This window comes from Hemitrygon akajei, chromosome 12 (assembly GCF_048418815.1).
Source record: "Hemitrygon akajei chromosome 12, sHemAka1.3, whole genome shotgun sequence".
Classification (NCBI taxonomy): Eukaryota; Metazoa; Chordata; class Chondrichthyes; order Myliobatiformes; family Dasyatidae; genus Hemitrygon; species Hemitrygon akajei.
Window position 1 is genome coordinate 73,537,291 of NC_133135.1, and position 18,689 is coordinate 73,555,979.

The 18,689-nt window shown below is 39.9% G+C and overlaps 1 protein-coding gene across 1 annotated transcript in view; it reads left to right on the forward strand.

Annotated features, from left to right (window-relative positions):
- LOC140737212 (potassium channel subfamily T member 2) overlaps positions 1-18,689 on the forward strand; it is an 879,580-nt gene that overhangs the window by 409,629 nt on the left and 451,262 nt on the right. Inside the window, exons 15-17 of the mRNA XM_073063510.1 lie at positions 8,683-8,791; positions 15,258-15,314; positions 15,417-15,566. Coding sequence (XP_072919611.1) covers positions 8,683-8,791; positions 15,258-15,314; positions 15,417-15,566 — 316 coding nt within the window. The remainder of the gene's footprint in view (positions 1-8,682; positions 8,792-15,257; positions 15,315-15,416; positions 15,567-18,689) is intronic.

Genomic DNA, 18,689 nt, shown 5'->3' on the forward strand with positions numbered 1-18,689 from the left:
TACCCCACAGAGGCAAGGACAGAAAGAGACAAACACCAAAGTGCAACAGACAGTTCCACCTCTGCATCAGGGTTGCTCCAAGTAGCCATTACAGCCAGCAGCCTTGTCTGGCTACAGAAGCAACCAGATCCCCACCTAGCTCAGAGTGGCTGACAGCCAGCCAGCTGGCCCAGGAAACAGCTGAATCCATACCGCAATGACCATTCTGACTACTACCAGCAAGGCTCCCAGAAGCCATGGTTCTCCAACGCAGCCCCAAGGATGGCAAGAGTCCATCCTAGACTTCCATCAGCCAGCTGTGCCATGGGTATCTTGACAAGACAGCCCCTAACCACACTCAATACCAGAGCCACTTATATTCCCAGTTCCAATATGAGCCTCAGGTGTTTCTGGTTAAGTCCAACCACAGCAAGGGACCACCGGAAAACCCAGAGTCCGTGGACTTCAGACTGAACCACCACAGGGCATGCCCTGAGTGCTGGAGGTCTTTAATTATGAATACTGCCTTTCTGAGACACCACTCCTTGAAAATGTCCTGGGTAATTTGTAGTCTAGTACCCAAGATGGAGACAACTAAATTTACAACTCTCTGCAGCTTCTTTCTGTCCTGTGCAGTACCCCCCCCCCCCCCCATATCAGACAGAATGCTGACAGAGCCTGTCAGAATGCTCTCCATGATACACCTATAGAAGTTTTTGAGTTATTTTGTTGACATACCAAATCTCTTCAAGCTCTTAACGAAGTATAGCTGCTGTTTTGCCTACTTTATAACTGCATTGATAGGTTGGGACCAGGTTAGATCCTCAGAGATCTTGACACTCAGGACTTGAAACTGCTCACTCTCTCCACTTCTCATCCCTCTGAGGATTGGTATGTGTTCCTTCGTCTCATCCTTCAGAAAGTCCACAATCAGCTCTTTCATCTTACTGACATTGAGTGCCAGGTTGTTGCTGTGGCACCACTCCACTAGTTGGCACATCTCACTCCTGTACGCCCTCTGTCACCATCTGAGGTTCTACTAACAATGGCTGTATCATCAGCAAATTTATAGATGGTATTTGAGCTATGCCTAGCCACATAGTTATGACTATATAGAGAGCAGAGCAGTGGGCTAAGCACACACTCCTGGGGTGCACCATGGCTGATCATCAGCGAGGAGGATATGTTATCAACAATCCGTACAGATTGTGGTCTTCCAGTTAGGAAATCGAGGATCCAATTGCAGAGGGAGGTACAGAGGCCCAGGTTCTGCATCTTCTCAATCATTGTGGGAATGATGGATTTAAATGCTGAGGTGTAGTCCATGAACAGCATCCTGACATAGGTGTGTTTGTGTTGTTCAGGTGGTCTAAAGCCATGTGAAGAACAATTGCGATTGCATCTGCGGTTGACTTATTGTGACAATAGGCAAATTGCAATGGATCCAGTTGCTTGCTGAGGCAGGAGTTCAGTCTAGTCATAACCAACCACTCAAAGCATTTCATCACTGTCGGTGTGAGTGCTACAGGGTGATAGTTGTTATGACAGCCCACATTATTCTTCTTTAGCACTGGTACAATTGTTGCCTTTTTGAAGCAAGTGGGAACTTCCACCCTTAGCAGTGAGAGATTTAAAATGTCCTTGAATACTCCTGCCAGTTGGTTGGAACAGGTTTTCAGAGCCTTACCAGGTACTGCATCAGGACATTCTGCCTTTCAAGGGTTCACTCTCTTTAAAGGCAGCCTAACATTGGCCTCTGAGACTGAGATCATAGGGTTTTCAGGTGCAGCAGGGATCTTTGTGGGCACACACTCATCCACACAGGTTTTAATGAAGTCTGTAACAACTGCAGCATACTCATCCTGGTTTGAAGATGGATCCCTGAATATAGTCCAGTCCACCAATTCAAAGCAGTCCTGTAGGCGCTTCAGTGCTTTCCTTCTCCATACTGTCTTGGCCCTCACTACTGGTGCTGCGGTCTTCAGACTCTGCTTATACTCAGGGAGTAGAAGAACAACCAGGTGATCAGACTTCCAGATGTGTGGGCATGGAATAGCACGGTAGGCATTCTCGATGGTGGTGTAGCAGTGTGTTGTTTGCTCGAGTATTGCATGTGATCTGTTGATGGTAATTGCTTAGTGAATTTTTCAGACTGGCCTGGTTAAAATCTCCAAAACCGATGGTGAAGGCGTTAGGGTGTGCTTTGTCGTGCATGTTGATCCCATTGCTCAGATCATCTAAAGCCTGATTGACATTGGACTGAGGTAGAATGTATACTGCTACCAAAATGACTCCGGAAAACTCCTGCGGTAGGTAAAAAGTATGACACTTTACTGCTAGATATTCCAGGTCTGGTGAGCAGAATTGGGACAGCACTGATATATTTGTGCAGCATGACAAGTCGATTATGATGCATACTTCTCCACCTCTGCTTTTGAGAGACTCTATAGATCTATCCTGACGGTGTATACTAAACCCGTCGATCTGAATCGCTGTATCCAGTACGGAAGGGGTTAACCAGGATTCCATGAAATGAAGGACACATGCAGTTCTAATGTCCCTCTGATTCAGCACCCTAGCTCTGAGATCATCGATTTTATTCACCAGAGACTGCATGTTTCTCGGCAAGATAGTTGGTGTTGGAGTTTAAAACCCTGTTTCCTTAAACTCACTTGTATCCCTGATCCACGCTTCCTCCTTGGAATCCTACGTGGACGCTTCTGTCCACAATCAGTGTTGTTTCTGTCAATTTCAAGCAGCAATAGTTCATTTAAATGCATTAAGGCATCTTTGTTGACTCTACTGATCCTGGAAGCTGTTGTGCTTTTTAGCTGTAACAGGCTGAAATGGGAATATTTAATTGTATCCATTGAGAGTACTGCTTCTACTCGAGTCGCACAAAGTTCTAATGTTCTGATTTCATCTTTTCCAACAGAGCCATGCCACCCACTCTGCCTACCTGCCTGTCCTTTAAATATCATGTGTCTCCTTGGATGTTACACTCCCAGCTATAATCTACTTCAAAATCAGAATCAGATTTATTATCACCGGCGTTCGTCATGGAATTTGTTAACTTAGCAGCAGCAGTTCAATGCAGTACATAATCTAGCAGGGAGAAAAATAATAATAAATAAAATAAAAATAACAATAATAAATAAACAAGTAAATCAATTACATATACTGAATAGATTAAAAAAGCATGCAAAAACAGAGCTCAGAAAAATAGAGGGCTATGGGTAACCCTAGGTAATTTCTAAGGTAAGGACATGTTCAGCACAGCTTTGTGGGCTGAAGGGCCTGTATTGTGCTGTAGGTTTTCTATGTTTCTAAAAAGAAGAAATACTGTATTTTTTTTTTAAATGTGAGGTACTGTCCAAAGATTCATTGTCCATTTAAAAATCGAATGGCAGAGGGGAAGAAGCTGTTCCTGAATCACTGAGTGTGTGCCTTCAGACTTTTGTACCTCCTACCTGATGGTAACAGTGAGAAAAGGGCTTACCCTGGGTGCTAGAGGCCCTTAATAATGGCTGCTGCCTTTCTGAGACACTGCTCCCCAAAGATGTCCTGGGTACTTTATAGGCTTGTATCAAGATGGAGCTGACTAGAATTACAACCTTCTGCAGCTTCTTTCTGAAGCCTCTCTATACCAGACAGTGATGCAGCCTGTCAGAATGCTCTGCACGGTACAACTGTAGAAGTTTTTGAGTATATTTGTTGACATGCCAAATCTCTTCAAACTCCTAATAAAGTATAGCCACTGTCTTGCTTTCTTTATAACTGCATCGATATGTTGTGATCAGGTTAGATCCTTAGAGATCTTGACACCCAGTAACTTGAAGCTGCTCACTCTGTCCACTTCTGATCCCTCTATGAGGATTGGTATGTGTTCCTTTCAGCCATGATTCAATGATGTCTACAACATCATACATGCCAATCTGTAACTGTTCATTGACCTTATTCCTTATACTCAAATATAACACTTTTTGATTTTGTCCACATTTTACATTGCAACTCATCCTGCTGACTGCAATTTTACCTTATCATCAGCCTCTCTTTGCTAAGAGTCTCACTACACATTGCCTCTGTTTGGAAACCAACTACCTCACCTCAGCACTATCACCCCAGTTCCTATCCCGCTGCCAAATTAGTTTAAACCCTCCTGAAGAACTCTAGCAAACCTGCCTGCAAGAATATTGGTCCCCCTCAGGTTAAGGTGTAACCCATCCCTTTTATACAGGTCATACTTACCCCAGAATAGATCCCAAGTATGTATCCATAAAGCTGAGCCTCGTCCTTCTGCCCCAGTTTCTCAGCCATGCATTCACATGCTATATCATCCTATTCTTATCTTTACTGGTGTTTTGCACAGGCAGCAGTCCACAGATAACTGCTCCAGAGGTCCAATTCTTCAGCTTTTCTTCCTAGCTCCCTAAAGTCTCTCTTCAGGACCTTCTCACCTTGTCTACCAATTTCAATGGTGCCAATATGTACCAAGACTTCTGTCTGCTCACCCTTGCCCTTGAGAATGCCATGGACCCAATCAGAGATGTCCCTGACCCTGGTACCAGGGAGGCAACTTACCGTCTGCATGTCTCTATTGCACTCACCGAATCTCATCTTTGTTAGGCTGACTATGGAATATTCTATCATCACTGCAGCCCTCTTCACCTCTCTTCGCTTCTATGTCACAGCACCAGACTCTGTGCCAGAGACCCAGTCACTGTGGCTCCCTTCTTGTAGGTTGTTTCCTTCAACAGTATCTAAAGTTGTATATTTATTACTGAGGGGAATGGCCACAGGTGTCTTCTGCACTGGCTATGCATTTCCCATCCTTCTCCTGACAGTCACGTGTTTCCTGCATTCTAGGGGTGACTATCTCCCTGTAGCTCCTATCTATTAACTCCTCATTCTCCTGTATAGTCAAACATCATCACGCTGCAGCTCCAGTTCCAGAATACCTTCTCTCAGGAACTGCAGCTCCATGTACCAGGTGCAGATGTGTTTATCCAGGAGACTGGAGGTCTCCCAGACTTCCCATATCCCACACAGAGTACAAAACACTGTCCCTGGAGCCATTCTTACTAACCTATTCTACTCTAAGAGATGACGAATAAACAAATATGAGCCGAAACCTGATCTCGCCTAAGCCTGACAAGCCCAAGCCACTCTAAACACTGGCACACTGAAAAGAATAGCCACTCCGCTTGCACTTGTGTTATTTTTATTCACCCATTCGAATGAATCCCTCTCAGTGATTGGTCGCACTCATCTCCAAGGAACTGCCGTGAAGCTCTGCCTTTTAAATCGTGATTGCGGATCTGATTGAAAAGGGTGCTCTATTTACGCATACTCTCTCAGTGATTGGTTGCAGCCCAAGTCCATTCAACTATCAGGCATCAGAAAATATTAGATTTTAATACTGTGCACATGCATGTAGTGATTTTCCTCACAACATTATTTCTTCTCATTATATCTGAATCTTTGTTAGAGGCTAACAATAAAGAGTGGAATATCTGAAACTTACTTTCATTGTTGGCTTGATAGTCTGAATTTGAACAGATTGAAGATTCTGTGCTGCTTATGCACTTGAACATTCTCTGCATTCTCCACTTAGTGTCTTGCCACCTTAGGAACGTGATCAATAATATTCTTCCCTAGCATATCCGTGTCTCTTGCTTTATGCAAAAACAATCCAACGTCTAAGATTTCTGATTGTTATACTCTGCAGTGGACTTGAATTCTGTTGTCGCAATCTTAGTGTCGATATTGATTGAAGGTCACAGTCCTTAAGGTTATTTATAAGTAGCAATGGATAGCATATGATCATCGTGTGTTTGCTGACTGAAATCCCAACTGTTGGGTTTAGATTAAAAAAACTCCCAAGAACTGTCACTAAGTTTCTAGTTTACCTTGTTAATTCAGCCTTTTAATCATCTGTTTAACCGACTTGCTAGTAGAGAAGCCAGAGGGTGGTAGTACATAGTTGCCACTCTGACTGGAGGCCTGTGACTAGTGGAGTGCCGCAGAGATCAGTGCAGGGTGCATTACTGTTTGCCATCCATATCAATCATCTGGATGATAATGTCGTTAACTAGATCAGCAAATTTGTGGATACCAAGTTTGGTGGTGTTGGGATCAGTGAGGAAGACTATCAGAGCTTGCAACGGGACCTTGATCAGCTGGAAAATGGTCTGAATAATGGTAGATGGAATTTAATGTAGACAGGTGCGAGGTGTTAGATGTTGGCAAGACCAGCCAGGGTGGGCCTTACACAGTGAATGGTAAGACACCAGGGAGTGCTGTAGAACAAAGGGATCTGGGAATACAGATCCATAATTCCTTGAAAGTGGCATCACAGGTAGATAGGGTGTATAGAAAGTTTTTGGCATAGTGGCCTTCATAAATCAAAGTGTTGAGTACAGGAGATGGGTTGTTATGTTGAAGTTGTATAAGACGTTAGTGAGGTCTAGTTTGGAATATTGTGTGCAGTTTTGGTTGCATACCTAGAGGAAAAATGTAAAATAAGGTTGAAAGAGTGCAGAAAAAAAATTACAAGTACATTGTCAGGACTAGAGGACCTGAGTTATAAGGAACGATTGAATAAGTTAGGACTTTATTCCTTGGAACATAGTTGATTGATGGGAGATTTGATAGAGGTATAAAAAAATTAAGAGGGGTATAGTTTGCGAAAATGCAAACAGGCATTTTCCACTGAGGTTGGCCGGAGCTATAACTGGAGGTCATGGGTTAAGATTGAAAGGTGAGGTTTAAGGGGAACGTGAGGGGAAACTTCTTCATTCAGAGGGTCATGAGAGTGTGATATGAGCTGCCAGTGCAAGTGGTGCTAGTAAGTCTGATTTCAATGTTAAAGAGAAATTTGGATAAGTAGATGAATGGTAGCGGTATGGAGGTCGATGGGAGTAGACAGTTTAGATGGTTTGGCACGCACTAGATGGGTCAAAGGGCCTGTTTCTGTGATGCAGTTTTCTATGATTCTATGACCAAGACTACTGTGGGTGCTTACATGGTTGGAGTAAACATGTCCACCTCTTGGAGGAAGCAAGAGCAGCTTGAAAAATTAAGTCGACAGTGAAGGAATGATAATTGTGGTTCAGAGTTGATCCAAAAGCAAAGAATTCTCTCAATCACCAGAAGCATGCACAGCCTCTTACAATTTTTCAACGTGATTGAGTGAGCATATCATCACATGTTCGCAAAGTTCAAGTCAACAGCAAGTTTCAGGTGTGGCTCGAAGGCAACATACTCCTCACTGCTACCTTGTTGGAGTTGAAAATTTTCTCGTGAAATATTGAACCAAGGTCCCATCTGCTCCCTCAGGTAATAAAGGAAAATTATTTCAAAGAAGAGCATGGAAAATTTCCTCACTTCCCAGCCAATATTTTGCTTTTGACCAGCCATTAAAAAAATCTGTTGTGAGTTCAGTGTTTCATTGTCGTTTGTGGGAGCTAACTGTTGCACTTCCAATGATGATTGGAATTGCAATTGGATTCCACCTCTACAGCACACTCTTTCCTGATAAGTGCTGGAACATCCTAACATTCATAAAAATGTGAGTGCTGATGACAGTTCTTTGACCTAAATTATTAACACTCTTTTTTCTCTTTTCACAAATGGTGTCTGCCCTGCTGAGTATTTCCAGCGTTTTCTATTTGTATTGAAATGTAAATTCTCTTTTGCATTGAAAAGGGGAACCTCCTTCTCAGTAGGTCATCGGTAAAGCAAATTGAGAGACTGTCATCATTCCAATTAGACTCCAGTAATTTAATACAGTACACATGGCAACAGCAGAAGGAACAGAACGACAAGGGTCAATACCTCTCTCTGGGTCATCTGAGAGTTTTTGCTAATGAGATGTCATCTAGTACAAATGTATGAATTATTGTTTTGGCAATACTAAGGAGTCAATGGATACATTTTAAACTATATTTAGCTCATTCAGTCTGACACTTCCTGGCACCTTATTCTTAAAGTAATTTACTGTCATAACTTTCATTATTGAAGTGATAATCTATCATGAATTTAAATATATGAAGTTCATAAACTAAAGTTTTCTTTCCATGCTAAATAGTGGCTGACCATGGCTTAGTCTATGGATCAGGTTTACTAAGCATGAACATATTTTGTGAGGCTTTTAAATTGCCATCACTCCAAAGAGGTTATACAATAGATTTAAGCAAGGATCTGGACCCTCTGAAATTTGCCTATCTCCACAATAGGCCTACAATGGATTCAATCTTGCTGGCTTTTCACCTGGAGAATAGCAATACCCTCATCAGGCTGCTGTTTATTGATTATAACTCAGTATTCAACACTATCATACCCTCAGTACTGATCAACAAGTTCTGAAACCTGGACCTCCGTACCTCCCTCTTTGACTTCCTCATCAGGGGACCACAGTCAGTGTTATTTATGCTATAGCCTGAGTTTCATAGCTGCATGTAAAACATTAGCTAATAGATATTCTGAATTTCCAGCTTCAGAGCAATTAATAATAATTGGTTAAATCCTTGCTTATGCCTCATTCAGCAGTACAGTGTCACTGAAAGTGCTTAGCAGAGGCAGGAAAGTTGAAGTTTATATGCATGATTAACCAAGTACAAAATCTTTTGACTAATGTATTAATAGACAAATCTATGCAATTCTAGTTGCACCACTTTATATTTTTCATATGATTCTATTTAGATCATGTTGTATGTGAAGAAGAGTTCAAATATGCCATGCTCGCTCTAAATTGCATCTGTCCAGCCACATCAACATTGATAACTCTACTTGTTCACACTTCCAGGGGCCAGTAAGTGCTTTTTTATATATAAAATATTAGCTTCATTTTTCTAAAATTATAGGCAATTCTATCATGCCTCTAAGTATATTGTATTAGTTAATCTAAACCCTATATATCAGGTCAAAATTTAGGCTGACACTGTTGTGAGGTGCTGAGGATACGTTGAGCTAATTATGTCAACTTTTAATTAGACATGAAAATTAGGTCACATTTGCATATTCAGGTGGATGTTTGAATCCCTGGTGTTCTTATTAATTTTCCTTCTTTAACCAGTAGGACTGAAAATGGACATTCTGTCTAATTGGAACTTGTTGGCGCAGTATGTTTTATAGTTGTATTCAAGCCAGAAGACTCGGTATTACAAATAAACTTCATACTGTGGCATGCATTAATAAGCTACAGTGTGATAATAATTGTTACGTATTCAGGATAGTAAATATCAGGAAATACCTTTCGTCTTTAAATTTTTATGGCTTTTTACATTTTGGGGATGCTGCACCATTGCAGAAGCTCTAAGAATAAGCCAGGAAATTATAGGCCAGTGAGCCTGAAGTCAGTAGTTGGAAAGTTATTGGAAGGCATTCTAAGGGAACAGATATATAAGATAGACAGGGGCTATTTAGGGATGGTCATCTTGACTTTGTGTAAGTCGCATCTAACTCTATCTTATAGAGTTTTTCGAGGAAGTTTCCAGGTAAGTTGATGAAGGCAAGGCAGTGGATGTTCAGTCCTGCCGAAGGGTTTTGGCCTGAAACATTGACTGTGCTTTTTTCCATAGATGCTGCCTGGCCTGCTGAGTTCCTCCAGCATTTTGTGTGTCGCAGTGGATGTTCTCTACATTGCCTTTAGCAAGGCCTTTGACAAGGTTCCATACGGGTGGTTGCTCAAGGAGGTTCAGTCACTTGGCATTCAAGATGACATTAGATTAGACATTGATTTTGCAGAAGATACCAGAGAGTGGTTGTAGATGGTTGCCACTCTGACTGGAGGCCTGTGACTAGTTGTGTGCAACCGGGATCAGTGCTGGGTCCACTGTTGTTTGTTATCTGTATCAAGAGATGAGAATGTGCCTAACTGGATCAGTAAATTTGCAGTTGACACCAACTTCGGGGGAGTAGTGGACGGCGAGGAAGACTATCAAAGATTGCAGTGGGATCTGGACCAGTTGGTGAAATGGGCTGAAAAATGGCAGATGGAATTTAATGCAGATGTGTGTGAGGTGTTACACTTTGGAAGGACCGAATACAATCGGTCTTACATGGTGATTGGTGGTGCACTGAGGAGTAGGGTAGAATAGAGGGATCTGGGAAATCATAATTCCTTGTAAGTGGTGCCATGTGTAGATAGGGTTGTAAAGAAATCTTTGGGCACATTGGCCTTCATAAATCATTGTATTGAATACAGGAGTTGGGACGTTTTGTTAAAACTGTATAAGACACTGATGACGCTTAATTTAGAGTATTGTGTGCAGTTTTGGTCACTTACCTATAGGAAAGATGAAAATAATACTGAAAGAGTATAGAGAAAAATTATAAGGATATTGCTGGGATTTGAGGACCTGAGTTATAGGGAAAATTTTAATAGATTCTATTCTGTAGAACATCGAAGATTGAGGGGAGATCGGATAGAAGTGTACAAAATTATGAGAGGTATAGATAGGGTAAATGCAAGCAGGTTTTTTCCACTGAGATAGGGTGAGGCTAGAAATAGAAGTCATAGGTGAAGGGTGAAAGGTAAAATGTTTAAGGGGAATATGAGGGCTGGTGAGAGTGTGGAACCAGCTGTCAGCACAAACGTTGAATGCAGTGTTGATTTCAACATTTAAGAGAAGTTTGGATAGGTACATGGAAGGGAGGGATATAGAGGGGTATGGTTCAGGTGCAGGTCGATGGGACTAGGTACCTTAATGGTTCGGCAGGAATCAGATGAGCCAAAGGACCTGTTTCAGCACTGTAGTGTTCTATGACTCGAAAGATTCACCAAAGAAAATCATTGAGGGAAAAATCAGGCTTATCCCTCAATTAAAACCAAAAATAAAGCATCTGTTTCTTGTTTTATTGATTTTTATGGGAGCTTGCTGTGCACATGTAGGATGAGACATTTCTTGAGGTGGTGAAGGCACTATAAACAGTACTTAATAGGCGTTTTAGGGCGGGTTAAACTCATCAAAGTTACAATCAAAAGGATACATTCTCATCTTCCAGTGGATCTAGTGTCTTTCCAACAAACTGAAGTAACAGAAGAGAAGCAGAATCATTGAATCATACGGCAGAGAAGCGGGTCTTTTGCCCACCATATCCATAATGATCCTTTTTTAATTCTATACTAATTCCACTTGCCAGCATTAGGTCCATATCCTCACATGCCATGCCAATGATTTTACTACCACTGACATAAGACTAAGTAGCCTGGAGTTATCTGACTATATCTCTGCCATCCTTAAATAAAGGAAAACATGACTTATCCTCCAGTCTTTTGGCTCCTTATCTATAGTTAATGAAAATGCAAAACTGATTAAAAGGGCCCCCAATATCTGTTCTCTTGTTTCCCATAGTGACCTGGGACAGAAGATAACCCTAAGTTTTAACAATCTTTATGTGTCCTTTGAAATCAAATATTTCCTCCACCAAAATACTGACCTGAATCAGATTTTTCCACATACCCTCCCTGAACTGACAGTCTTCCATGATTTCTCCTTGATGAATACAGATAGATAATCATTTCGAAACTTGCCCACTTCACCTGTCTCCACAGGGAAACCATCTCTTGTTTCCCCTAAGGCAAGGTTTCTAACTTGGGATCCACAAACCCCTTGTTTAATGGTATTGGTCCAAAGCATAAAAAAGGTTGGGAAACCCTGCCCTAAGGGTACGCTCTCTTTCCATGCCTACACTCTTATTACTGATATTTAATGTCTTGGAATTTTCCTTCATTTTACTTGCCAAGGAAATTTCATGACCCCCTTTTGAATTCCTAATTTCTTGCAGGTAATAGTCAAATTTTAAAGAAATGATAACAAAAATCCACATAAACCCATAGATCATGGATTCCCAAACTTTTTTTTTAATACCATGGACCAATACCATTAAGCACGTGGTCCATGGACCCCCAGGTTGGGAAGACCTAATATAGATAATTCTTGATGATATTAAACTTTTATCTGCATTTACGAATGGCAAAATGAATTAAGTGAAAAATAAGTTAACAATTTGAATTATAAATTTGAATCTGGAGCTGGAGATGTTCTTGTTGGGTAAGGTTGTAGCAGCAATATCTCCTAAACTAAAAGATAGTTCTTGTGTGATTGAAAATTGAAAATGGGCTAAGTGGAAGGTTCAAACTAAGACGCATCAGACGATAAGAATTTGTTATATTTAATTAAGTGTGACAAAGCTATTAATAGCGTGTTCATGATAAAATCAATATCTAAGCATCTGGTGTATGCATAATATATCAGATATTCTGCCATTGTAAATTTTTCGGAAGTAGTTCATATACTTGAAGTTTTGGACACTGGTGTTGTTCAAGCTTTGGTATACCAAGGCTGAGGGACAAAAGGCTGCAGTCACTGCCAATGTCATAGACATGTCAGCCTGTGCTTACAAATGCTGAGGCAGCGGGAAGGAAAACGGTCACTGACTTAAAGGATAAGGCAACAGGGCAAGCCTGTCCTAGTTTGTTACATGGAACTTGTATGAGTAGGTATTGTGGAATTGTGTATAACGTGAGATGCTGGACAGTTGTGATTATAACATGGTTATGGTGATAAAGAGCTGAATTTAGCATTAATTGTTAATGCTGAACCTGCATATGAAGCAGCAGTGGAACCTCATTGACTTCAGTAGGAACGATATTTTGAAGTGGAATACAATATGAAATCACTACTTCGTATGTGCATTTAGTTAAAGCAAACAAGGAAAAATTGAATTTCTACGTTTTGAAAAAAATCTTCATTTGAAAAATCAACATTGAATACCATTAGTATAGTGCCAAGGAATGCTGCAGAGTACAGGCCTTTGGATTGATCCACATTTGTCTAGTCAACTGGACATAAAAAATGCCACTGCTCAAAGAGCAGCATTAGATTCTACTTATTTCCTGGCCAATATTCATCCCTTGAGCAGCATCATTAATATTAAATGATTAGTATTTAACACTATTATTCATCCAGTTTCCCAAGGAGATTGCATGAAATAAGGGAAGAATTTCTTTGTGGGTCAGTGTTGAGTTTGGTCAGCTTGTTGCTTTTCAGCAATGTATAACCAACTGCAGAACATTACATCTAATTCCTATCATTCCACTATATATAAGCAACTAAGTGAAGGGAAATGCAGATTGATACTCTCTTACTGAAGCTAATATATGTGAGGTGAAGGTGTACTTGGTCATGTTGAAGAACTTGGAATCATTTACTCTGCAGGTTAGAAGGTTCAGAAAAGATAGTATTTAAGATACTTCATGGAAGAGGTATTTTGAACATAATTGTATGTTTAATATTTACCCTCTTGAGAGAGCTCAATTATTAAAAGAAGAATGTGCTCAGCTGGGTTCAGGTTTGATTACTTCATGCAAGTAGCTTTGAATATTTACAAATAATTCTACTGTCCATCTCCTAACTTACACCAAGTCCCATTAACCTTTTCACTTTCTGGTGTACACTAAGTTCCTGTTAAGCAACAACTTGTAGTTTAAGTTTTTATGCAAGCTTCATTACTCTCCTTAGTTTCATCTCTCACCATCTCAATAGCCTCATCTCATTCCCACATTAATTTCTTGACTATAGGCAGCCTTGCCTTCTGAAGCCAAGACAGGAAACACTTGGATTCCCCTCTTCTGTATCCCATTGCCATTTCCTTCGCTGTTTGCCTCTTGATTGCACAGGCTCTGACCTCAGTCATGAGTATATATCAATATTTTTTGGTATCAAAAGCTTTTTGCAAGTCCATGTACAGAATATTGCAAACACTGAGTTGGATAAAATGGATGAAGGCAAAATTGAGAGATTGTATTAATTAGGAAAGGCTGAAAGAGTTGTTTCTTTCTTTAAAAAATGTGACAATATATACAAAAATGTGAAAGAATTTGATAGAAACAAAAGAAAGTACATTCACTTTTGGTGATTTTATAAATTTGGTTGCTATAATATAAATACTCATCAATAAATCCTATAAAAAATGCAGATGCTGGAGAGTTGAAATAAACAACAGAGAATGTTTGGAACACCAGCACATCAGGTAAATTAGTGAAAGAGGAAACTTAATGTTTCAGGTGTTGTACATGATCAGCACAACATTGTGGGCTGAAGAGCCTGTAATGTGCTGTAGATTTCTATGTTCTATGTTCTTGTTGGAACTGGGAAAAAGATTCTGTCTCAGGATCATTAACCTGAAAAGCTAAATTTCCCTTTCCACAGAAGCTGCTTGCCACGTTCTGTGATTCCAGCATTTTCTACTTGTAAAGCAAGAGAACTTTATTTATTTGTAGAGTGATTATAAAATATTAAGGGGTGATTAAACAAATAATGGGCTGCACTTAAGGAAAGCTGAATGATGTATGAAGGTGGAAAAACAGAAACAGTTTGTGATACAGTATGATAAAGAAGGGTGGCAAGAAGCTTGAATGCTTCTGTCCTGTAAATACTGAATAATTGTGTTAATTACTTTACTGTTAAATCATTTTGGATTGCAGCGCAATAATTTGTTTGTTTATTCAGGGTATTACTAGCAAGTTATTGCAAAAAGTGAAGGCGTGGGCATCATAGCTAAAACAAAATCTTGTTGCCCTTGACCATTTTGCAACAGGTCTGTTATTTTGGATTGAAAGTAGGTATCCACTGTTTGGGTAATGCAAAATTATAAATCAGTAATTTCCACTGATTATGTAAAAACAGAATATTATAATGAAAACACTTGTGAAAATAAATAATGTCTTTTATTATAACATAGAAGAAGACTATTTGGCCCTTCAAGTTTATTCTGGCTCTTGGAGCAATACTTTTACTCCTATTTCCCAATTATTTTTCCTGCAACTTACTCTCTCTTACATTTCCATAAACTGCATTATAATTCTCCTTCCAGCCTCCCTGTACCAGAAGCAATTTACAGTAACTCATCAACCTGCCAACTAACACATATTTGCCATGTAGAGGGGAAACTGGAGTGCCTTGGGAAATCCGTACATTCAGAGGGAGAACCCACAAACACCTCTCAGCATTGGAGGTCAGACTGTATGCAGGTCGCTGGAATTCTGAGGCAGCATCGTTATCTGTTGCATTAACTGAATGTGGTTTCTGGTGGATAGTTGTGTGCAAATCATATGTTGATTATTGAATTATAATTAGAAGTGTTAACATATCGTTTAAAGTGTGGTTGATAATCTGAATTCTTCTTCTTTAGATAATTAATATGTAGTTCCATTCAATTTAGATGAACAAACATCAGAAGTAGACTTATAGACCTTATTTCATTATTTCCAGATCAGCACCATGGGAGGCATTTAGACAACTAACTGGAACAAAACAGACCATAAACAGGTGAAATATATGTTCCTAATGTATCAATAAGCTGCAATTGACATTTTATTGATTAAAATGACTACATCCAATCACTTTTGATGTTGCTTTATTTATTCCCAGAGATGGCCACCAAACACATGAGCAGTGGCAAAAGATGTATGGCAAATGCTCAGCCAATGAAGTCTATCACATTAAAATGGAAGACAGCACATTTTTTGCTGAATATGAGGGCAAGAGTTTTACCTATACTTCCTTTCATGCACATAAAAAGTAAGATTTTTTTTATCCTAATTTTTAAATCATCTCGGATTATTAGCTTAGCAGTTCTACTGACTCACATTTTAAAAAAATTTTTCCTGCTGGTGGTACTTAAAGTGTTGAATTGTATATGCACTTGAGTAAAATAATGCTGTTTTATCTTTAAATTTTAGAAGTCTGAGTTAACCAGATTTAACAGCAATTAGTTCTTATTCATTTAAATGTGTATTTTTGAATAATACAAATAAAAAAGGAAGTGTTGCATAAAGCCAAAATAAGAAGAGAGTTGATATCATCAATCAGGAAACAGCAATTGGAATTTCTGGGACATGTACTGAGGAAAGAGAAGCTCAAACACCTTGCAGCAACAGGAAAGATTGATGGAAGAAAATATTGTGGTCAACAGGGCATGACATTCATGAGTTACATCAAGGGATGGACAAGCAAAAGTTTTGAAGAGCTTATTAGAACATCTCAGATTTAAGACAAATGAAACACCAAGATTGCCCTCATCATATGACATGGCTCACAATGATGACGATGACTCTTTGTCCAATTACTTTTATGGATTTCTAAAGCGCTGAGGAATTTGCATTAGCTAACTTCTGGCTGGCAAAATTGCAACTTACGTGTGTATATACATATATATGGTATATGTAGTGGCGAGCATTTGGTCCATAATGACAGACGAGGAAGCTCGTTGAACTCAACAACATATTGTGTAAAGTTACAATTACGATTGCAAAGCCCTGCCATTGCAGCCAGCCAAGATGTAGTCCATCTTGAAAGGTGGCCTCTACCCTGATGCAGGAATACTTCTAGATCATTAATACACACCATCTCAAAACTACATTCCCTCTGGATAATAAACACTAAGCACACTCCTAAAATAACCATCTGTGGTGAGGTGAACCCAATCTGACCTTTCTCAAAGTGAAGCTAGACCATGTATTAACCTTATGAAAGAAACCATGTTAAAAAAAACCCTGCCAAGGTGATGACCAGATCTAATCTGGTCTGGGAATGGACAGAATCACTGGTAGTATTTTTGACAATAATTTTGTCCATTGACAGACACTATTTATTTATTTATTGATTTATTTAAATTTTACACAACATGAGGGAGTAAAAATATTTGTGCTATGACTCTGTTGCAGTATACAGACATGTTTTTTAATTGTTTGCTATAGGTTTGGAAGGATGGATTTGGGTACGGAGAGGGGAGTTAGGAGTCAGAATTAGAATTAGACTTTATTTAAATCTTACATCCATCCCACAGTGTAAGGGAGTAAAAATATTTGCGTTATGACTCTGTTGCAATGCACAGACATGTGAATTTAGAAGTCTAATGGCTTGTAGAAATAAGCTGTCCTTTAGCCTATTGGTCCTGGTTTTAATGCTGTGGTAGCATTTGCCAGGCGGAACCAGCTGAAACAGTTTATGGTCGGGGTGACTGGTGTCCCCGATGATCTTCCAAGCCTTCTTTCTGCACCTGCTGCTATAACTGTCCTCAATGGAGGGAGGTTCATGTCCACAGATGTGCTGGGCTGTCTGTTCCATTGTATGTAGGGCCCAGCGATCAAAGATGGCACAGTTCCCATACCAGGCGCTGGTACAGCCAGTCAGTATGCTCTCAATGGTGCCCCAGTAGAAGGTCTGAAGGATTTGGGGACCCATGCTGAATTTCTTCAGTCACCTGAGGTAGAAGAGACGCTATTGTGCTTTTTTTGCCACAAAGTTGGTGTGTACAGTCCAGGTGAGATCATCGGTGATGTGTATACCGAGGAACTTGAAACTACTCACCCTCTCAACTGCATTGACATTGATTGGGGAGAACCTGTCTTCATTCCTCCTGTACTCCATGATCAGCCGTTTTGTTGTTTGGACATCGAGGGAGAGCAGAGATCCAGTAGGAAGGCAGGGTGCAGGCTGAGTTCTCTGAGCTTCCTGTCAAATCTGGAGGGAATTATGATGCTGAATGCTGAACTGTAGTCCAGAAACAGCATTCTAATGTATGCATCCTATGGCCACTATGGTCTGTACAATTCTTTGCTATTGATCCAGTGTAGACACATTTGCATTATTATGGTATATCTTTAGAGTCACATGTCAAACTCAGCACCTTGTACGTAGTGGGTGTTCCTTTATCTGTTTACTGTGATGCTATGACTTCGAAGGAAATCAGTTTCTCGTCCACTGGGACTGGAGCACCTGAAGCTGAGCAAGACCCTTTGGCCCTGCACTTAACTGTACTGTTTCAAAAGCCAAATGGATCTCACAAGATGTCACTAACAGACACATGATCAAAGGCGTGTTGCACGAGATGACTGACTTCAGTCTGCACCAAAACTTCATTATAAGTTGCATGAAAAGAGAATCAAAAGATATGGGTGGCACAGTTGCACAGCTCATAGAATGTGTTTGTTTCCACAGGGAGGCAGAATTTAAAAGTGCTTTTGCTTCTCAGTTCCAACAAACCAGGTTTCTCCAGTATTGTGGGGATTATGTGGGTTAGTAGGTTAATTGGCTATAGGTATATACATTTTTTCTATGCTTTAATTTATCCTCAAAATTGATGGTCAGTGCAAAAATGAATCTACCCATGGAAAGTCTTCCTTATGTAACTGTGATCAGCCAAAATTGTCCAAGGAAATATTTAAATCACTGTAATTCTCACTACTCCCAATAAAATTATCTGCTTATATTTGCTCAAAAATTCAAATACAATATAGATAGATAGATAGATAGATACTTTATTCATCCCCATGGGGAAATTCAACTTTTTTTCCAATGTCCCATACACTTGTTGTAGCAAAACTAATTACATACAATACTTAACTCAGTAAAAAATATGATATGCATCTAAATCACTATCTCAAAAAGCATTAATAATAGCTTTTAAAAAGTTCTTAAGTCCTGGCGGTAGAATTGTAAAGCCTAATGGCATTGGGGAGTATTGACCTCTTCATCCTGTCTGAGGAGCATTGCATCGATAGTAACCTGTCGCTGAAACTGCTTCTCTGTCTCTGGATGGTCACTTTTTTACTACTTGGGGATCTAAAATTGATAGAATATGGAGAAAATTGCATTTGCAGCCATTTCCTGTCAAGCCACATTAATTATAGAATTCATATG